The sequence below is a fragment of the Tetrao urogallus genome (genome assembly GCF_951394365.1).
Source record: "Tetrao urogallus genome assembly, chromosome: 9".
Classification (NCBI taxonomy): Eukaryota; Metazoa; Chordata; class Aves; order Galliformes; family Phasianidae; genus Tetrao; species Tetrao urogallus.
Window position 1 is genome coordinate 4,523,974 of NC_136822.1, and position 22,155 is coordinate 4,546,128.

At 44.6% G+C, this 22,155-nt stretch overlaps 1 protein-coding gene across 1 annotated transcript in view; it reads left to right on the forward strand.

The window, feature by feature from the left end:
• Window positions 1–22,155, forward strand: part of FARP2 (FERM, ARH/RhoGEF and pleckstrin domain protein 2) — a gene marked incomplete at both ends in the record, with an annotated part of 54,285 nt that overhangs the window by 29,009 nt on the left and 3,121 nt on the right. Inside the window, 14 exons of the mRNA XM_079539708.1 lie at window positions 1,077–1,134; window positions 1,490–1,736; window positions 10,873–11,051; window positions 12,919–13,008; window positions 13,791–13,924; window positions 14,945–15,026; window positions 15,790–16,027; window positions 16,691–16,821; window positions 17,615–17,683; window positions 18,103–18,192; window positions 18,562–18,582; window positions 18,871–18,953; window positions 20,328–20,446; window positions 21,142–21,305. Coding sequence (XP_079395834.1) covers window positions 1,077–1,134; window positions 1,490–1,736; window positions 10,873–11,051; window positions 12,919–13,008; window positions 13,791–13,924; window positions 14,945–15,026; window positions 15,790–16,027; window positions 16,691–16,821; window positions 17,615–17,683; window positions 18,103–18,192; window positions 18,562–18,582; window positions 18,871–18,953; window positions 20,328–20,446; window positions 21,142–21,305 — 1,705 coding nt within the window. The remainder of the gene's footprint in view (window positions 1–1,076; window positions 1,135–1,489; window positions 1,737–10,872; window positions 11,052–12,918; window positions 13,009–13,790; window positions 13,925–14,944; window positions 15,027–15,789; window positions 16,028–16,690; window positions 16,822–17,614; window positions 17,684–18,102; window positions 18,193–18,561; window positions 18,583–18,870; window positions 18,954–20,327; window positions 20,447–21,141; window positions 21,306–22,155) is intronic.

The following is a 22,155-nucleotide window of genomic DNA, read 5'->3' on the forward strand; positions in this document are numbered from 1 at the left end:
ACACATGCCTATTGCACACCCGTCTCCTTTGTCCTGCTTATGTAATCACAAGGTGAGATGGTTCAGCTTGCTAACTGGGCAGTGACAGAGGCTTGCATGTTGTTTTACCATATGGTAACTGCTAGAGTCTCAACAGTCCAAAAATAAGGTTGGGAGCAGTGCCACAGGGATAGCAGTCTCCTTCTGTGGCAGTGTTGAGCTGCACATGTGTAGTCCTTGTTGCTTTGTTGTCACTACTCTGTAGTATTAAAAGCTACAGTGACTTGATAAAAGGATACTGAAGAAAACTGAGGCATCAAATTCAAGTTAAAATCCAAGAGTGTTGACTTAGTTCCCAGTTTGTGAACATAATTTCAATTATGTTCTTAATTTCAGGACATCATACAGCTATGGGCAGTAGTTAGGTCGTTCCTCTTGTGTAGAAGTCATGGTCTGAATACAAACTAAATCCTGAATACCACTGATGTTTGCTGACATCTGATGTAGGATGTGATGCATGGCGATGTAATTTTAAATAACATTCATTTATTAATACACTTAGCATTTTGTCTTTCTGTATGCTATTGTACAGACAGGAAATGAAGCATGAAAAATACTCTGCCAAAAATTACCCAATTAGCCTGTGATACAGCACGATTGAATTCAAGATCTGCAAGCCTGAAACTCTGACCTTAAATATTTGTTTCTAAACGTATAAAGAATGTGCACTTTAGTTATTAAATGATGTCACTTGAACCTGTGTGAAACCTATGAATATGTGAGAAACTCTTCATAGTCCGAAAGTTTGCAAGATTTTAATAGGAATTTCAGAAAGCTTTCTGTAATCTGCTATCCATGAATATTTTTAGTGTCTTGGGGTTACAGGTGAGCACCTTTTCTGTATGACAGCATAACTTGTGTTAAGTTAATGGATGAACCTGGTGATCCAACCTAAACAATTGAATTAGTTGTTCAAAGATGATAATAAAATGCACCTTGAGACTTTTTATTGTCTCTTAGAATGAAAATAGCTAAACAGGGAAGGGAGAAGGCTGGCTTTTGTCTTGGATACTCACAGGATGCTCTCTCTTCTGCAGGAGGCACAGCAAAGTCAGAGTGTCCACTCACGCTTCGAACACAGACGTGCCAAAGCAGGTTAGTTTGGTGTGACTCCACGTAGTCCACTCTGAAGCTGACAGCCAGCTTTCCAAGATGACTGCCTAGGAATATGGGACAATGAACTGTTTGTCTGGGGTCAGCTTCGCAGTCTGGTCTTTGTTCCTGATGCATAGTTTGTGGGTTGGTTTTCGCAAGGAGTAACAACTTTGATAATTGTAGCTAATGGAGTCTACGGCAGGTAATTTCCTGTTCAGAGTTCAGGCTGAGAAGATGTGATAGCTCCTAGTGTGTTACTATTTCAGAGGATCAAACTGCGCTGACTTATATCTAACTGCTTTTTGTGGAAGAGGTCATCCTGCTACCCTTTGTGTCTTTATTTTCTTTCCCTCAGAGTGCTGCGTTCCCTGAGGGCTTGAGGACCCCGGGGTCTCCTGCCTCAGCGACTGCCCCCTTCCACTCTGTTCATTCCTCAGCTGCTCCTACCGTCCTGCCCATCTTTGCAGAAAGCAACCCTTCCTCCTTGGACCCCCGAGCGCCGTACACAAGGATTCCAGACAAAAACACCCCAATGCCCGCGGAAGAAACGGGGAGGAAACTGGTGCAGCAGCCTGGATCTCCCATCTTCCAGTCATTCCAAGGTGTTGGGTTTGGTAGTGTTGCAGGAAACTGCAACCCTGCTTGTCCTGTTGTTGAGAGTGGTTGTGCTTTAGATTTAGATGTAGAGAAGAGTAACAAGGAGAATAGGGCTGCTCTTTGTAAAAATGACAATGATGAGGATGACTTTACCACAGGTGTTTTTGTTGCTGAAAAAGAGCATCAGCACTGCAGTAGGGGTGCCCCTCTGTTCACACTGACAAATTCACAGTTACAGGTGTCAGAAGAGTTTATCGATGATGACCCTGCAGAGATATCCTTTTTTGCAGGGGGCTCTGAGGCATTTTCTTATGTGTACAGTGGTTTAGATTTAAAGGGCTCTGATTTTTCCAAGCATGCGTCAGAGTCTCCAGGCTTAACGAAGGATGCCCTTCAACAAAATGCAGTCTCTCCTGAGTCGAGCCCTGACAGGTACTCAACAGAAGCAGTAGATATGAATATGGAAGACGAGTTTGAATTTGAAGAGGGGAGTGACTTCAATGGCAACGAGAGACCATCCAACACCTCGGAGCTGTTTGAGGTTAAGGCACAAGCAAGCCGAATTCAGAGCCTCCTGAGCCCTTCTGAAACAAGTTCGCTCATCAACAACCGATCTGAGAGCAGCTCCCTCAACAACTTGCCCCTCAATGGTACGTCCTCCCTGCACACGTACAGCTCTGCTAACCACTCAGAGGCGAGCTCCATGGTGAACTTCCCGGCCTACTCAGTGCGCTCTGAGTCCAGCTCAGCCTTTCAGTTCACTGACATCATTGACCAGCTGGAGCAGCTGAGTTACCCTCCTACCACCACGGAAGACTCCAGCAGTACAGATACAGACTCCTGGGACTCTGAAACCGCTGCGCCGCTGGATGTAAACCTTTTCTTTAGTAACCCTTTCGCTCAAGCGACCGGTGAGAACTTTACTTTTGACTTTCAGAATAATTTAAAAAATCTCACTCAAGAAGACTGGACAGAGAAGACTCACGTAAATCATTGATTCTTGTGGTGCAGTTCTCTCACCTGTTCAGGCTTAGAAGTCAGAAAGATGTGTTGAACAAGAAAACTCGAATCCATTGGCTGACTTTTAAATCACGTCCCACAGCTTTTAAATCACATCATTCTTCCTGTCTCTCTTCAGTTCCCTTAAAGCACGCTGACTTCAGTTCTGCATTTTGTACAACACACTGCATCCAGAATGTGTCACAGCAGGCTGCAATGTTTGCAAAACACCACTGATTTCAGAGAAGTTAAGAGCCATCGCTTTGCAAATTACAGTATATCTGAAGGATTTTTTTTGGCTATGAACATGTCTTTCAGAGTGATATAATATGCTGTCCCTGATTACAAGTCATTTTTGCAGGTGAGAGTTCTTGGTGTTTTGTGTTTGGGTTTTTTTCCCCACAATCAAAAAAAAAAGAAAGAGACAATCTTCAAGTCAGCTATGAAGGATGACTTTTAAGACACAAAACTATGCAACGTGATCAAGTGAATATAGGAGCCAGGAAAGCTTCTTGTGAAGACAATCATATTTTCTGACCCTAAAGTGCCTTCAGCAGTCCAGCAATAAACAAGCACCCTTCTGTTTCGCAGTAGTTCAAAGATGCATACATAGACTATGAAAGCACTTAGTTTGCATTGCATTTTTGTCTCAGCTTTTCTTTACTGTGCTACATTGAAGTACTTACAAATCAGCTCATGAGAATCTGCTTGATTTAGGGGAGAAAGGTGGAGGTAAATCTGGTGAAAGCTTTAGTTTTTCTTTACAATATGGCCTTTCTTATTAAAGGAGAAGGAGATAGGATGGTACGAGTACAAACAGTGCCTCAAACTAAGCAGCTTACAATGATAAGCTGATTTAATACTCAGTATCATTCATACTGGTTTTCTTAGCTTTGGTCTTGATATATTGTTAAAAGACCTCCATTCCTTAGTCCAGCATTAAAACAATGCCATTGTTTCACAAAATTCTGTTAACTGAAAGTTCAGGGGAATTCCTCACCATAGTAAAACGTGAGGATGTGAAACATCCTTTTATCATCTGTTCCTTTTAGTTCAGTATTTATTGAGGTAGGATCATTTTCCATGGCACTTACAAGTATTGTGGGAGTTGTGTTTGAATGGAATTGCTGTTGTTTCATTAGAATCTGGTTGCCTTTGCCAGTGGCACAGGAAAACAAAGCACATTTAGAACACAGTACTAGCTTGGACTTAGAGGAATGTACAGTTGTGTAATTGGTCTTTTTTTTAAGTTTAGTTTTGTTTTTCTACTGAATGTGTATTCTAGCTCTTTGTTTGACTTGATTCATACCTGTGGAGATAATCTCATGGATGTGACATTTGTAAATAGGCATTTGGAAGAGCTCTTCAGCTGTGTCACAGGTGGTGCCTTTACGTGTGTTTCAGGCTGTTTGGTTTCCTTCCCACAGTGACATCATGTAACTTGAAAAAGAAATCAGAAAAAAGACTTCCATCTACTGACTTTCCTACAGGTAGTAGAGTCAGGGACAAACGTCAGTGTAAGATTTAAAAAGTGGCCTTTAATTTCCTCTCATCTTTAAGTAAAAAAATCGAGATGGGGCTATTTGCATATAACCACGTCTGCCTCTGCTTTATGTTCCGTGCCTAAACCACAAGCATTCTCTCTAAATATGTTACAATTGCTCAATATGGGAATAAATCCCACTACATTCCCTCGCGTTTCAAAAGCTCTTAAGATCTTCAGAAGAGAAAAGCTTGCTGGTGTGTTTTCAGCAGACGTACTGGGTCATGAGAGAAGGCTTGCCAAGAACATTTTCTTGCAGAGCACTTGGTTCTAAAAGGTGTCTTTAGTGCTTCTCCTTATACTTTACTTCTCCTTATACTTTGCAACTATGCAGATCTTCTGTTGGCAGTTGGCAATTTTAAATCTCAGGGATATGTATTTTTTTAAATAGTAGTAAGAGCCTTAATGTGGTGCCTGTTTTGTTCCCTGAAGGAGCTAGAGATCTGAGTCCTTTGGCTTAGAGCAAGGTGTGTGGAACCACAGGAGAGGATGGGCTGGCGTGTGGAGTGTGGGAAAGAGTGCCTTGACCCAGGAACAGAACTGGTCAGAACAAGGCTTTAGTTATCGCCAAGAATGCTGACCTTTCCCATCTTCTGGCTCTGCTTTATATCTGAACTGGGGATGCTCACAGAGAGACAGCACTGGTGAGCACCTAAAAACCAGTATCCTTTGCTAGTATTGCACGCTGTGGTGTACTTGCAAACAGTCTGCTGCTTTCTCTTTCCAGATGTGGAATGTGGAAGAGTGAGCAAGGGTTACATGCTCCATAGATACAATCAGAATCCTTCAAAGGAGGTCCAAAACCTGCTACTAGCTGATAGACTGCTGGAATGCTGTTTCTGTAGAAGTTGCTGTCTGTGCTTCCAGCACCTGCTGGTTATGCCCTTGCTGTTGGTAACTGATAGCATATGGCTGTTGTGGATTGCTTTTCCTGCCCTTTTCTGATCTTTAAAGCTGTGTGGTTTCTGAAGCTGTAGTTCTGGGATTGGCTGTTTTGCTTTATTTGTGATTTTCCACACAGGCACAAAAGAGGAGAACGTTTAATTTGCAAGTAGAATTTTTACTATAGCAGGAAAGCCTTGAGAAAAGCTTCTCCTTGGTTTCCTCTAGGGCGATGAGTTCGGATTTCCTTTGCAATGGAGACCGAGTCAAAACCAGCCTGCATCCAGTGCTTTGCATCAATTGCCAGTTACTCTGGTGTGCTGGAGTCACACCAGACATCCTCTTCTCCTCCAGCAGTCTCCTGATACAGCAGGAGAGGGTGAAAGAAGGGCTTATCTCTGTGCTTTGTCTTTGAATAGTGTTGAGAGAGTGGGTGAACTTCAGTGCATTATGTCCTGAATACCAGCTCGACTGTCAAGCTGTTGCTGTTAGTCCTTGCAGTTTGTTCCATTGGCTTTTCACAATGCTGGCTCACCTTGAGGAGGAGGAGTTGGATGAGCTGAGGTAGGGGCAGGCGAAAGCCTGGCTGCAAAGCTTCACTTGTTTGTGGCTGGTGAATGTGCATTTTCTCTCCCCATGCTGCGCACTTTTGGAGATATGTTCCTTCTTGTTTGCTTTCTGCCCCCATCTGTGGAAGGCTAGGATGGATGTATTGCTGTCTGAGGGACATGGGTTTCTTGTCAACATGCAGCCTTTATTGCTGTGGTTTTTTCAGCAGCAAGAACCACTGGGGCTTTCAGGTTTCTTCTGTTGCAGGCTGCCTGTACAAATACAATCCCATTTTACCAAACACACGCAGCTGCAGAAGGTATGTCCAGATCAGTGGTGTTCCCAGATGAGTTAGGCTGATAGCTGCAGCTCTTTGGTGGTGCTCAACGTTCGCCTTGCAGTGTGACTAGAAGCCATAACGGAGTGAATGTCTTCAGTGGGTAAGGTACTCTGCACCTGGATTGCCATATGTGCCTATTTACAATCGTTTACACTTCAGTGCAGTTCTTAATGTCAAGCACTACAGGAGAACACTTGCATCTTTGTCTATGTAGTTAGTGGAGCTATTAATTTGCACAGAACTCTGGTCACAGGATATTTTTTGATCAATCAGCAACCCAGTTAAACTTCTTAAGCCTTACCAGCCTGTATTATTGCTTGTGCCTGTTCTTGGTAAGTTTAACATATGCACTCATTATTCGAGTATTACATGCTGTGTATTTCCCAAGAGTTATTGTATTTTATCTTAGGATGGAGCAGGGCAACATATTGATTTGCTCTCAACTTTCACTTTAGTTTCCAGCGAGTTTCTGCGTTGCTGGATAATAGCAACTTCTGATCTCCATTTTCCTGTGAATGTTTGTATTGTGGTCATAGGTGGTTTTCTTTTCTATAAGGGTGGTTTTCCTTTTATTGGTTGGTGGTTTCTCTCTGTGGTGGTGGTAGTTTCTGTTTAGTTGCAAATCTTAATGAGGGTAAGAGTTTGTGGAGGTGCCAATAAATGTCATTTCTCTGTCCAGTTTGGTGCAAACCTGTTGGTAAGTCATTCCCATTATTGTCATTTTGCAAAAAATCCAAAGCCATACTTCCCAGGTATCGACTGAGTGAATGCAAATGCATTGCAGTTCTCATTGTAGTTTGTTAGCTGTCACTGCCTGTAGTTTTTGATAGATCCTACAATGAACCTGTCACAAATGCTGTGTGTGTGTGGGCATACATACACACCCTGTGCCAACATGGGGAGACCTCGCAGTCCCGAAGACGTATCATAACATCCACTCAGTTTGTTCTCTGCTGGAGGGCTGTTACAGGCTTAGTCCACAGAGCGTGCTGTAGCTTTGGGGCACGGTTCCTCGAACCTGCTTTGTGGGAAGGTGCTGCTGCCTATTTTTCAAATCACAGCATCCTCCTGCCGCTTGCACGTGCAGGTTGGCAGCACAAGAGTGTGCTTTGTGACAGTTAGCAGCTTGGGAAGAAACCAGAAATGCCTGCTTCTCAGTATGCACAGGGATACACGTGCCTTGATCAGAGTGACTCCCCAGTGAAATAGGTGCTACTCTTTTCAGGAAAGGATTGCATTAAGGAAACAAAGAAGGCTGGAATTTCTTGATTGATCTCTCAAACTTCTATCTTTTATACCATAAATGTTTTATTGAATTACGTGTTGGGACTTTTTAATACCTTTGTGTCTGTTGAGATTGCTGGTTATGAACCTACAGATTTGTACTAATTCATAATTCTAATTGTTTATGCAATAAAATAAGGAAAACTTTGATATAAATGACATCATGGGCTTTTTAACTTTATTTTTCGTTACCCCTGTGTTTGAAATAGAATAAATGTTTGTTCTCCTAGCCAAGGCACCTTAGAGTTTCATTACAGTTTCATGACCAGGTTTCCCAAGGCAGTTTCCCTCTTACATACCTTGGTTGAAAGTAGAGCACAACCAAATATCGGTGTGTGTTTTTCAGATTGCTGTCTTCTGTAGACGTTTTGTTTGGGATAGAAGTGGGAGGAGGGCAGCAGCCATTTGCCCTGAGCTCCCTTTGAAGGGAGTCACCCCATAGGGACGTGGTGGGGCAGCCCTTCTGATAAGGAATCCTACTGCTAACATTTGAGCCTTGCGTAGCTGTTAGGACATCCCATCATGGTCTGCTTTAGGAGGATACTCCTTGTTGTCTGTCTTTGAAGTGTTTTAAGCATTCAAGTGTAAGAATCAGTGTTTGTGCTTTATTTTTGTCAAACTTTGCATTCGAATACAGCTTTATTTGCCAAAATTTCCCTATGAGAAGTGTGACAGGTTAGAGAGGAGCCCTGCAGTAATTCTGTGAGCGAGAGAAATGAGAAGTGGGTAGCTTCTCCCACGTGGAAAATTGTAGGCTATTATAAATGGATTTTGGGTATAGATGCTATTTTGCTCATTTAAACAGGTGTAATTAAAATATAAATAAACCCAAAGCTAGAACAAACATAAACAAGAAGTAACCCAGATGCATGTTATCTTTAATAATGTCAGTGAGAGGGATGCAATTCATGTGCTTTTGAAGAAAACACGAGGTAAGGTGATGGTTACAGCAGCTGGCTTCAAGATTGCTTCGCTTTGTGCTTTTTTTTAACAGCCTTGAATTAAGGCAGTAATGAGCTTTCCATGCCTGCTTTTGTGTGATGCTCTCAACTTCTCTTGTTTTCAAAGTTGAGTTTGAATCTTCACCTCTGTACGCACTGGAGGTCGCTAAAACTGGAGTGGATCAATGTTGTAAGTGATAGCCTTGTGTGTTAGGTGGAGGCTTCCACTTCTGCAAGTGGATGAAAGAAGGCATAGGCAGTAACTGAGCCAAGGGCAGTGTTACACAGTGGCTGGGAAAGGTGAGGCTGGCAGATGTGCATGGCTGCCTTCATCAAAACCGCGATGTTTTGGAATGCTTTACTGTTGTGATTTTTTTTTTTTTCTTTCCACTTGTACCCATGCTGGTTTTTTTAAATATGAAACCCTGTTTTTATTTGCCTACGGATATGGATTTTTACCTACACACTACCCTCTGCCCCTGTGCCTGGAGTGGTAGCCACAGCTTGAGGCTTCTCCACGGGGCAAGCATGCCTCTTCTTCAGGCTTTGCTCAGGGACCGGGCTCCTGTGTCAGATAGCAAGTGTTTACATGGGTTTCCTGGCTGGCTGCTGCCAGAGGGGAACGTGAAACCCAGAGCAGTGCAACAGGCAAAGCTTCCATGGTCAGCCCTGGCCCTGCTGTGCTGTCTGAGCAGCACTTGGGCTCAGGGACGTGCGGCCGCTGCAGGGAAGAATTTAAAGCGGCTCCTCGCCCCTGCCGTGCTGCTGCCTTGTTGGCTGTGGAGCTGTCGTTTCACCATCCCAGCTGTGCAAAAGCAGCCTTCTGATCGTCTCGGTGGAGGTGAAACAAACACCAGCTGGTTGTTTTCCTGCCTTGCTGCTAGAAGCAGCTGGAGTGAAGGAACGCAGGCAGACAGAGGCGCTGCGCGTGCCTTGGCGTGCCTAGAGTGTTAACAGTTAACTGCAGCCTCCATCAGCTGAATCTCTTCCAGGTGACCGAGCGCAGCACTGTTTAGCTTCCTGCATTTGTCAATGTGAAATTACGCACTTCGCTTCCTCCTCACTGTCCTGCCGCAACTGCGCGCTGTGCTGCTGCTGCTCCCCGCCGCAGCCCGCCTGCTGCCCTGCCGATGGAGCGACCCACAGCTCCCCAGGGTGTGCGAAAGCACGCAGGGTGCACACGTGGCCTGCTTGGGTTTTTTCGGTGTTATTTTTTTTAGTAATAAAAGACTTTTTTTAGATGGTTTTTTTAAGTAGCCTGACAGCAGGAAAAGGGCGACGCGGCTTAAGGCAGAGCTCACGGGCAGAGGTGGTGCTGTGTTGAATCTGGGGTGGGAACGGTGGTAGGGAAGGGACCCCACGAGATGTCAGCTTGCTGTCTGTAGGCAGGTTTGGGGCTCCCCAAAAGGCAGGGATTTGTTGTTTCGGGAGGAGTTGTGTGAGCTGCAGGAAGTCGCAGAGGTGCCTGGGGAGGTGCAGAGCACTTTGGCCGTGCGCTGAGCCCAGAGCCGGGTGCTGGGGTGGATTGGCTTTGCTGTTGGTTTTGTGCTTGCCTTTGATCAGGTGTCCTAGTCCTTCGCTTTCTGCTTGGAATGCAAAGCAAATAGTGCTGGGGAGTGCTGCTAGCGTGGCTGTTTATCATAGGGAAGGTCAGAAAGAAAAATGCCTGTTTTAGGAAGATCACAGTGTGAATAATCAGAGCGTCTCTTAATTTGGTCATACGAAATGGCTTTTGAACAGCAGTACTCACTGCAGGTCCCATGGGGTGTCTGCATGCTGCATCTCAGGGGTCTGCAGAAGGGAGGAGAGCTGCTGGTGGGCTTTAAATGCACTGCAGTTGTGCCTTTATGTATTTGGAAGTCTTTAAAGAGTCCACAAACAGATTAAAAAAACCAAGCAGTCTGGAGCAAAGAAGTTCACACTGCTCCTCTTTTAGAAGGGCTTTACTGTGCAACAGGGTTGTAACCACCCACTGAAACCTTACTGTGCTGCAGAGGTGCTTTCCTGAGAGCAGGACATTGTTCTGCTGGTATACGAAGCAGGAGGGTCAGCAAGAAATCTATTGCACAGTCCCTGTTCGTATGGAACTGCTTCCTTTCCCATCAATTCTGGAGATTCCCTGAATTCTGCATGTATTTCAGCTAGCTTTGTCTTCTGGATTCTTTTTGTGGAGCTGAAAGTAGTGCAGTGGTTTGCTCTGACTTTCCCTCGTGGTGAGAAGTAACCCTTATTTCAGAAAAGGATAAACTGAAAGATAAGTTCTTGCTACTTACAGTATAGACCTGTATTGTGAGCTGTTTACTCAACAACATCCAGGGGGATTTGGGCACTTTTCCCTGGACTGTAAGCAATGTATCTGTACCCTTAGATGCTGTTCTGAGGGTGTCTGTCTGTACTGCACTGTCACACAACAGTTGATGTGCAAAGAAAACTCTTCACTTTGAGAAACACACTGAAATGTTTGGATGCATGTTGCTTTGTTTTTTAATGTGAGATAGTTATTATGATTTACAGTAACAGTGGATAGTTGTCTTAGCTGCAGTATATTGAAAGCATTTTTTCTCTTTGTTTCCATTCCATCTTCTGGTTCTCTTCCCCTCCAGGCCTCCCAGTGGACCATTCTCAGCTCTCCTCCCTCGTGCTGAAGAGTCCCCTGGGTTTGAACCCAGCATTCCCTGTGAACCTGAATGCAGCTGGCCAGGGTTCATCTCCTCTCCTGAGCCCTGTCCTCAGTGATGCTGGTGGTGCCAGGATAGAAGAGGATGATGAGATGAAACGTAAGGTGAGCCCATGGCACTGCAGGGAATGTACTTAATGAACTCACTGCAGAAAATGTGCTTAATGAACATGCTGCAGAGAGCCCCAGAGCAGCAGGGAGCTCTTCTCACCACCTCTCCTTTGTACCTTGGGGTGGAAACAAGAGGTGCTGCATCCCACGGGAGCTATTCTGGGGGTTTTCTGCTGGTGTATTTGATATAAAGCAGTAATGGTTTGCTTGGCACCGTTTGGACTGGAACTTTGTTACTTTAGAATGTAGAAAATGCTCATCCTCGACCTGAAACTTGAAAGGATGCTTGAAAACAAGTTCAGCATTCAAAATGATTCTCACCAGGGGGGTGCATTGAAAGGCCGGTAGGAGGGATGACTTTGGTTCTAGAAACTGATTACTTTTGTCTGATTCAGTAATGAAAAACTATGGCACGTGCCGAGGTTAAACTTGGCACTGTCTTTGCTGACTGCTCTCACAGTTAACCTGTGTCAGCTTACTGGATTGTGTAAGCTGTCTGTGTGAAGTGCTGTTGCATCACAAAAATGTGTTCAAAGGAGCTCAGAGCTTGTCTTGCTTGCAGAGTATGTGTGATCAGATAGGTCTGTTGTCTCCTTGGTGCCTTAGGAAGAACCCAGGCCTTCCATTACAGCACAAAGAAGGCTTTGTCATCTGAACTCCATTCCTTGTGCACTCAATGGCCGTGCTGCAACCTTCTAGAAGAAGCTGTTCTGTGTACTCTGCTGCTTTTTGCTGCTCTCTCCTATTAATGTTCTGGTCGCCTTGTCTCTGTCAGGATCTTCAGGCAAGAGGGCCAAAGGGCTGTGCTGTTTGTTGTCTTCCCCTTGCATGCCTTCAGGTATTCCTTGGTGCCAGCAGGTGCCGGCTCACTCACTAGCTGCATCTCAGTTGTTCCTTCTGTTCTATTTGAGCTGTGTTTGCTCCCAGGACAGACTGGTGCTGTTTTGAATGGGTTATTTGAATGCTCTGACTCTTAGCTGCTCCAAGTTCACAGTGAATATACAGAAATCTCAGCAAGAGCAAAGGTGCTGCTCTGCTTTCAGTGCTTCCAAAGCTGATTTCTCCTGTGACTGGCCACTAACACTGAGGGAGCCCTCCTGTCAAAAGAAACACAATTGCTTTTTGCCCTCCTGATGTGAACCAGGAGAACAAATGAGTGCGTGCACTGTATGAGGCTGCTTCCTTTCTCTGTGTTATTAATACATTTCACTCTAATTGTTGTAGATCTTCATGCAGGCAGAGTAGCCTGCCAGGCCTTAGAAAAATATCTGTCTCTATGTAATCCACAGGGAAGTTTACTGGGAAAGGCTTGATGAATGCCTGTCCTGCACCAATGAAAATAACAGGTTCTCCCTAGCAGCTGTTACCAGGGCTCAGCACAAAGGAATTCAGCTGAGGATGGTATAAAACAAACAAAAAAAATACTTAAACAATTTACAATAACTTCTATTTTCTTTCTAGCACTCATTTTGATTCAGTGCAATGAGAGAACATCTGTTTTCACAGTTTCCTTCCTCTCTGCTTTGATGCCCATTCAGTCCTTCTCTTTTGAGACTTTCCCCCTGATGTCAGGGAGAAGACAGCTCTGAAGAAGATGGAATAGAGCATTTTTTAACACTGAAAAATTTAGCTTGCTAAACTGTGAGAACTTTTTCCAAGTGTCAATGTTGCTCTTCTTTCAAGCTGTTCACACGGGGTTTTGTGTGGCACCCTGTAAGCATTGGAGCTCTGTTGGATCTATCTGTTTATAACCAAACGTTGTTTTCCTACAGCAAGGAAGAATGTCTGTAAGATTTGAGCTTGTGCTTTGTAATAGGACATCCATACTGTGTTACCTATTGATCATTTTGTGTTCTTGCAGCGCTACCCAACCGACAAAGCCTATTTTATTGCAAAGGAGATTCTTGCTACAGAAAGGACGTATTTAAAGGACCTGGAAGTTATTACAGTGGTAAGGGTTCTTCCCTTTCTTTAATCCTCTTGTTTTCCTTGAGCTCTGTAATCATTACCTTGGAAGAACTTGGGATTTCTTCCAAGTAACAGAAGAAGTCCTGACAGAGCGTAAACCTCGAGCCACATAGCTGTGCCTTCCTTGCTTTATGGGCCCTCACCTGACAGGGCTGATATCCTCTCTGTACTGCCATCATTAGCTCAAATATCCACATGTTAGGTATGAGTTTCCTTAAGGATCCCTTGGCTGTGCGTTCAGCCTCAGAGGTCACCATTGCTGTCAGCAGTGCTTACGATCTAGCTGTCACCGGTTCAGAGATCCTTCATCTTTGTGCCTTCAGATGATGAGGATAGATGCCAATTTCAAAGAGAATTAAGGATCCATAGAGTTTTGAAAGGTTTAGTCCTTTTTCTTTTTTTCCCCTCCCCTCATTTTAAGGAGTGGAAGAAGCCCAGCGCAGACGGGTGGGTCCTTATTTGGATGACTCTGATTTCCAGCTCTGTCAGAGCTGTTTTTTACTTACTGCAGGCTTGAACACACAAATTGTTGTTTTAATTTCATCAGAGAGAAGTTTGTGCTCGTTGTGCCATACGGCATCAGTTGAGGTACCTTGCGATAACTCACATGGAGATTCCTCTGACTTCCCAGACCTTCTCCTTCCATTCCATTCTGTCTCTGTGCTCGTGCTTTCTCCTCCCCATCCCTACAAAAGCTGAAACGTCTATGCTGCTGATAGATTTCAATAGGAAAAATAATAATGTAATCTGTGCTTGTTCCTGCAGTGGTTTCGCAGTGCTGTTATCAAGGAAAATGCAATGCCAGAGGGCCTGATGACGTTACTCTTCTCTAACATAGACCCAATTTATGAGTTCCACCGAGGCTTTCTGAAGGAGATTGAGCAGAGGCTTTCACTCTGGTAAGCACTGCGGTGCAGTGGCTGGGCAACTTTTCCTGTGTCCTCGCATTAAAACCATGCTCATAAGCAGGAATACCCATTCAAATATAAGGAGAGTCGAGGAAAAATATTCTAATAATTCAATAATAATAATAATAATTCAGAATTTTAATTAATGACTAAATGCATCTTTCAAACAGTGCCTTATACACACTCTCCTGTATTCATCTGAACTGGATGCCCGGGCCGCTGTTTTTGTAATATAGCTTGGTGTTGTTTCTCTGGCCTTGGAAAAGAGAAGGTCAGAAAGATAATGTGTGCATTTTTTCAATACCTTCCAGTTAATGAATCTCCAGGTGAAAATCTGGGAAATGCTTTTTTGTAATTAAAATTAGATTCTTGCAGCACTGTTTATTTTAAAGGGCACGTTTTTCATTTATTTAACCTTTATATTGTTTTTTCCTGGCCTGGGATGTGTAACGTATGAAGATATTTGCTACCATTCAAAAAGAGATGCTTTTCCTTCCTCCTGGTGATGTTGAAACATTGGATGATTTTTATTCTCTTTTTGTATTGGTGAATTGAGCTGCTGTCTGTACCTGAGTGTTCCAACTCACTTGGAAAGCTTTCTGCTCTGGAGAGAACAATCCAGGCCATTGTGTGAGATGAAAGCAACCTGAATCTGAAGCAAGGGAAATGGAAAAAATAGTCAGTGAAAGCATGATCAAAAATAAATTCGTACATTTGGGCAGGATTGTAATAATGGCGTGTACTCAGAAAGTATGAAAGGTTGAGCTCTGTAATAGACTTCCAGGCAAATTCTTTTCTATTCCTTTCTCAGTTTCCCAAGTGTGGCTTTTGGTTTTGTTGTTCTATGCAGCTTCAAGGCAATCAAAGGCAACAGCAGCTGAAATGGATGGAGGTGGGATTAGCGTTAGTTCTGCTTCCTGCAGGACAGGAGGGCTTGGAGGGAAGGAACAGAAACATCTTCCTTTCTCACATACTGTGCCTTCTAATTTCACCTTTTTATGTGTATTTCAGGGAAGGAAAGACAAATGCTCACGTGAAAGGGGATTTTCAGCGCATCGGAGATGTCATGCTCAGGAACATGCGCACTCTGAAGGTAGCTGAAGGATTTGGATAACAAAGTGCTGGGGCTGTTGGTTCCTTTCTTCCTGTTGCCAAAGATGGTTGTTCAACATTCAGGAATCATAGAATCATAGAGAATGGCCTGGGTTGAAAAGGACCACAATGCTCACCCAGTTCCAACCCCCTGCTGTGTGCAGGTCACCAACCAGCAGCCCAGGCTGCCCAGAGCCACATCCAGCCTGGCCTTGGATGCCTGCAGGGATGGGGCATCCACAGCCTCCTTGGGCAGCCTGTTCCAGTGCCTCACCACCCTCTGGGTGAAAAACTTCCTCCTAATATCCAACCTAACCCCCCCCGTCTCAGTTTAAAACCATTCCCCATCAATTTAGTCCCCAGGATTTTAACTTGAAGCGACTTGCAAACAATTACTGCTGCTAAACAAGTTCAAAATAAAACAGAATATTTACAGCAGGGCTCAATAGGAGGGTTGCACGTTTTCTGCCTGCGTTTACCTTAAGGAAAGGCTGTGTGTTAGTTACTCTAGAAGTAATTAAGTAGCTTCACGGTGTTCCAATCTGTGCACAACTTTAACTCTCCCCTGTGGAGACACTGATTCATGAGGTTGATTAATTTCCAAATCCAAGCATTCTTAACTGCAGAGTACATTCTGAAATGAGGGCCCCTTTGTTTGGGGCTGAGGACTTCATGGGGCAGGTACGCTTGTGCTGTGGTGGCCAAATTTTTATCGTTGCAAAATCTATAGCAGGCTGTTTTCTCTTTTCTGTGCCATTCAACAGGAGTTTACAAGTTACTTGCAGAAGCATGACGAGGTCCTGACAGAACTGGAGAAAGCAACCAAACGCCTGAAGAAACTGGAAATGGTTTATAAGGAGTTTGAGCTGCAGAAAGTTTGCTATCTGCCACTCAACACTTTTCTGCTCAAGCCAATCCAGAGGCTGATGCACTACAAGCTGATCCTGGGGAGGCTTTGCAAGCACTACACAGCAGAGCACCGGGACTTTGCAGACTGTCGGAGTGAGTGAGCACCCAGCTGCACACACGTGCTGGGTTTTAAATTGCTTGGCAGGTACCCTGTGGGAGGCAGCAAGCTTTGCAGCTGCACGTTCAGTGTACATTCTCCTTTTCTCCTCTTGAGACCTTCTCTTATTCTCCCATGCAACTGTGAGAATTGCACAGAATTTTTGGTTTAGATTGCTGAAAGCAAAACTGTCAAATGTGTTCTCTGATTTAAATATCCAGGAAAGGAATTACAGCACATCAAGTAGAAAAGCAGAAAAGTGTCAGGAAGCAGCTTAGTTCCAGAGGTGCTTAGGCTGTGTTGAAATATTAATTTGTTTTTCTTTACAATTTTTGGTACCAGGTTTTACCAGTCTGCTGTCATGCTCTGGTGCAGGGCTCTGAAGTTCTCTGCGCTGGTTAGAAAACAGTTGTTCCTTACTTTGCAGTTGACTTTTGGCTACATAGTCATTACTTTTTAGATGTGCCACCATAATATCTGGAGGCGTTGGAGATGCTGTGAAGTTACTTGTGAAGTTACTGTGAAGTCACTGTTTTGCCTCACTCTATATAAAGTATTGCTTAAGAATGAACCTAGCTGTCAATTTCAGATTCAATTTTCCAGGGACAGCCTGGGTTTGTCTCCTCGCTGTGATCCCATTGGCACCATTTCCCACACAGATGCCCTGAAGGAAGTCACGGAGATGACCTCCCAGCTACAGCACAGCCTTATCCGCTTGGAGAACTTCCAGAAGCTGACAGAGCTGCAGCACGACTTGATTGGTATAGACAATCTCACAGCACCTGGTCGGGTAAGTAACACTGCTGAGCTTTCAAAGCCTTGGTTGTTTTTATGACCATGGTGTTGCATTGCAACGCGTCGCTCCACGCGCAGCCTTTGTCACGTTTGTGGGATGAGTGCAGAGGCTTTGGTTCATAATTGTCTTCATAGCAGGTCACGTTCAGCTCCTGGTGATGTGGTAGGGAAGCAGATCACAAATGCTTCTGCTTCAACTCCAGCCACGGTTTCATGTTTTCAGTGGGGCAGAAACTGGTTCCATCTGGGTGCAGGGCTCTGTGTTTGAGTGGGAAGCAGGGTGTTGCACTCAACAAAAGCCCACTGCCAGCTTTGTGTATGTCTGATGTGACCTCCTTGTGGACACAGCGATGGTGAGAGGTGCAGCGCTGGACAGAAGTGCTATTAGTGACTGTTTCTGCAAGAGTTTCTTTAGCTCCTGCTTGGTTTTCTGTTTGTTTTTGCTAGATGTACTGAGCATAAGTAGAGGAGCATCGCTTATGCTTTTGGGATGTGATGGCAGTCACTGCAGTGGGATGTAAGTGTAACAGGTGAACTGCTGAAATCCAACAGGAACTCTGCTCCTTTTCCTTCTCTTGCTTCACTGATTTAAATGCTGGCTGCAGCAAGGATCTGATTCATGTGACAAAACAGAAGGAAAGGTGGTGTTTAGCATTTATCAAATCTGTTGGGGATCATTGCTGGGCACCAATCAACACCTGTATGCTCTGGGCTGAGAACAAATCCATTAGAATTCTGTGTGGTTGGGAAAGTTGAAGCTTTGCATCACTGTTTCTTTTCCTTGGCAGGAATTTATCCGGGAAGGCTGCTTGTACAAGCTCACTAAAAAAGGTTTACAGCAGCGGATGTTCTTTCTGGTGGGTGCTGCTTCTGCTTTCCTACAGTGTTCAGAGTCTTCAAGATAAAGCTGTTGTGAAAGTGTTTTTGTGTGCTTGTGATGGAAACCAACAGTAATAACTGAAAATTCATTCTCAGGTGGTGGTTGTTGATTTTAATGGAGGAAGTGACTGTGATCATACTGTCTGTCGGGCCTGTTTCCTTGGTGGCAGAGTTTCATCAGAATTATAAACTTAATTTCCTCTCTTATAAATAATAGTTTTAATGAATAAGTAAATGTTGTTCATAAATGTTGCAAGAAAGAGCACCAGAGTGATGGAGAAACTGTTTTTCCATGTGTCTAAAGTGTTGAAACAACAGATCTGGGAAATGTAAAAAATACTTGGTGCTGCCTGCCTGCTGTCCTCAGAACCAATTGCTTTCTTCCTCTGTTTTTCAGTTCTCAGATATGTTACTGTACACGAGCAAAGGGGTCACAGGGACAAATCAGTTCAAAATTCACGGGCATCTTCCTCTGCATGGCATGCTGGTAAGTGGTTTCAGGCTGCCAAGTCATTTCCTTACGCACTGTGGTGCTTTAAGGCAGGTTGGGGCATTCCTTCAGGGCTGGAGGGAGAAGCTGTGCCCTAGTAAGCATGGACGGACCTTCACGTGCCTCAGCCTATGTGCTAAACAGAGACTCACCTGCAGGCAATAAGCTTATCCCTTCATCTCATTAGCAAAACAATCGGAGCACGTTTGACCATTCATTCTGACGGTGCAGTGAGAGTCTGATCTGGAAGGTGGATTTGCCTGGGCATTTTTTTTTTGCAACGTGAATGCCTAGGCATAAAATCAATCCTCTGTGTCCCCACCCCCATATTCTAACGGGACTGTTGTTTTTGTGTTTGATTTGCAGCTGATAGTGCTTGACCCACCGGTAAGTAATAGGCTGAATCCTGATCAAGATCCTCTTTTTCTGTCCCTGCTACGTGTTGTGCTCTGCAGCTAGAGATACAGTAGAAAGACACCATACACTTCAAATATAGAGCCAAAATAGTCTTAAAGTAGGTGATACTCGTTTAGAAAAAAAATAGCTGTTCTGCAATTACTGCTACTGTGTTGTAATGATACTGAGGCTCAAATTCATAGCCAGCCAACAAGTGGTTTTTGGTGTTTATCAGTCGCTAAACAGTGATGAGAAAAACCTTGGATTTTTTTCCTGTAGGTGGAGGAGAGTGAGAATGAATGGGCTGTCCCACACTGCTTCACAATCTATTCAGCACAGAAGACCATAGTAGTGGCAGCAAGGTAACATTTATTTCCCCCTGTGCGTGTGGATTTGAGAGAGACCTCCAAAGAGTTTTGTTTGGTGCAGAGCCACCAGGGCTGTTCCTTGTGTCCTCTGCAGAGCACAACTTCAAAATAAACACATGACACTCCACAATGCCTTTATCAGCTCTTTGTTTCAGGAAGGAGTCGTTTGTCAGCCCACACCAGTTCCCAAGTGTGGCAATGCTCAGGAATGGCAGGATTCCATCTGCAGCACTCGAGGTGCTCTCTGCATCAGGAGGCAGATATGCCAAACTGCCTTGGCATCAAAATGTAGTTTAGGCTGCTTTGCTTTGAATACGTGGTCAAAAATGCGAGCAAGGAGGATGGGTTGAACATTTAGAGGTGCTTTATAACCAGACTTTGCAGTGCTTCTCTCTCTGTAATTTGCTTTTCTGTACATGGTCACAACGGAATATGTAAGCTAACACAAATGGTGCAGGCTTTAATTCAGCTGTTAATCAGGCAGTGCTTTGACTAGCCTTGAATAAATCCATCTGAGCATGGTGCAACTCCCTTTGGTACCCCAGTGTATGAATTTTGTTGATCTTTTCATTAACCTGACAAGGAGAAGGAGTGCAAAATGTTTGACTAAGCCTGAGCTGCCTTTTTAGTTCAGCACTTTGTGTTTGATGTCCAGACACTGTACACGTTTGTATTTCAGTGACATTCCTCCATGCTATTCTGGTTTTGCCCACAACCTCCCAACCAAATACCTGTGTGTGACTGTACTCAGCACTTTGCAAAACAATTGTGCATGTAACAGGGGAAAAAGAAATTCCACAGCCATGTGAAATGTGTCCAGAGGAAGACCTTACTCTGTTGCATACTGACAAATATAGATGCATGTGTATGAGCTATAGAGTTCTTACCCTGTCCTCGTGGCACGAGCCATGCGACCAGCAATGGAAACTGCACGGGTTCAAAGAATTCCTCATCTTCCTGCATGCTGTTTTACTTTCTTGAGGAGAAAAGTAAATGATAAATCCCCTTTAAAAGATACACTGGCTTTCAGGTTGTCTTTTATCCCTCAAAATATCATTTCCAGTGTGGTTATACCACGCATTTCTAAAAGGCTTTCATTAATACTGTTTTTAGAGTGAAAACATGATTTCATGTTTGAAGCAGTCCATCAGCTGTTGGTGAACAGTGATGCTCTCGCCCAATTATACTGCTAAGTCTGGTAGATCTGAAGGAGAATTCTATGTGGCCCCATGTCTGTCTATTCATTTAGTTTCTTGTGAAGTCCACGTTTTAAAATGGTGCTTTTAAACTTGTTCTAAAGCTCTGGATAGTGGTAGTGGTGAAGGCTCCAGGGTGGACCAGTCACCATTCACACTGTTTGTCTTGCAGCACCCGCTTGGAGATGGGCAAGTGGATGGAAGACCTGAACATGGCAATTGAAATGGCCAAGAAATCCACTGAGAAATCCGACATGCTTCTGGACAACTCCGTATGCAACCGCTCCAACAGTAAGTGCTGTTTCCCACACTCTTGAAAATAGTCAGGTGTTGAGTCTTGTTCATGTTTCCCCTTGTAAATTTGATGATGCGGATGCAGTATTTTATAATTCATATGCTAATAGAGAGCTCTTGTGCTCTTGTGTTTTAGTTCAAGTTAATATGCTTGTCTTTCTAGGCTGATGCTCCCAGTAGCTTTAAGTGCAGCACTGATGCTCCAGCTGCTGAATCCTTGATTTGATAAGCTCCTTATTTGTCTCTTGTACAGGCATTTCTCCATTTAACCAAGCAGGGTGTTTTCTTGTCCATAAATTTGGTGGTGTCTTTAGAGATCAGCAGATTATTTTATAGCCCAGCAGTCTTGTGCTTGTCTCTGGTACTGCCATGGATGTGCTGAAATTTGTAGTGTCCCTCCCTGGAGCACTTCCTGTTCCTTGCTAAGGATCAACTGAAGATGAAGTGTGGGGGTTTTGTTTGTTGCTTGTGTTATTGTGTTGTTTTTTTCCCCCCCACACTGTGGAGTCAGCTGTCCCAAGCAGAGCTGAGCAATGGGAGCCAAAACGAGCAGCTCAGCTGTAACATTCAAGTTGTATTTTAAAACTGGACCATTGCAAGAGAGAAAAAAAACAAACGCCATCCTTTCTCAGAGGAACGCCAGCTTCTCTCGCACAGTTTTCTCAAACCGCTGCCGAATTCTCCTCCCCCAGGATCCTCTGATGAGGTCTCTCTAGAACAGGAGTCCGAAGATGACATACACTCTTCCCGTAGCTCCTTGGACAGGCAGAGCCACCACCGTGCCAACACAACCATGCACGTGTGCTGGTACCGCAACACGAGCGTCTCCATGGCCGACCACAGTGTGGCTGTCGAGGTACCGCGGGGCGCAGCTCGGCCTCTCGCTCTGTCCATCTCGGCTGCCTCAGCCTCTGCTCATCCTCCACTCCGTGCTCCACCTTGCCTTCCTGCTGTCTGTGGGAGAGCACGGACCATTGAAAGCCCGCTGTGTCTGCTCATCTTCATGCATGTCTGTGTGTCTTCCGGCTCTCGGCCCTCGGTGTGTGGCTCCGTGTGGCACTGCTGGCACGTTTTGGTGCTGGTCCTGCAGGCTGTAAGGCAGATGTCTGCTCAGTGTGCTGCTGGCAGCTGTACCCCGGGCGTGCTTTAGGTGGCAGGTAGTTGGGTAGGAACCTCCTTCCTGGAGGCTGACGTGCTTGGTGTCCAGATGTGGGAAGTACCCTAAATGCCATGAAGAAAAAAAGAAGGTCCCTCGCTAGCCAGAGCAGGGAGTCAGATGTCAGGCATGTGTACTTTCCTGGCCCTGCAGTTTGGCCACTTCAGTGGAAGGTGTTAGAGTTGGGCTGCAAAGCTGCTGGGTTTTCAGAATGCAGCAGTCAGTAAGGAGGTCCTACAGTGTTATGTTGGCTCAGGGTCTGGAAGTCGGACACCTCAGCCAGCAAAGTGGTTTCTACTGGAGGGAAGAAGCCTTCCTTTGCTTGATGATACACCTGGGAAGGAGACATCATTGCTCTTGTGTCCTTATAATGAAACCTGCCCACCGCAGGCTCTGGAAGTTAACGTGTGAGTTCTTCCAGCACCTTCTTGCCTCATTCCGTTCCATGTTCTAACACCATCACTTCTTTCACAATCCATTTCCCTGTAACAGACACTTCTGCAGCATCACTTTTCTTACCCTAACGTTCTGTTTTTCTCTTTCTCTCCCC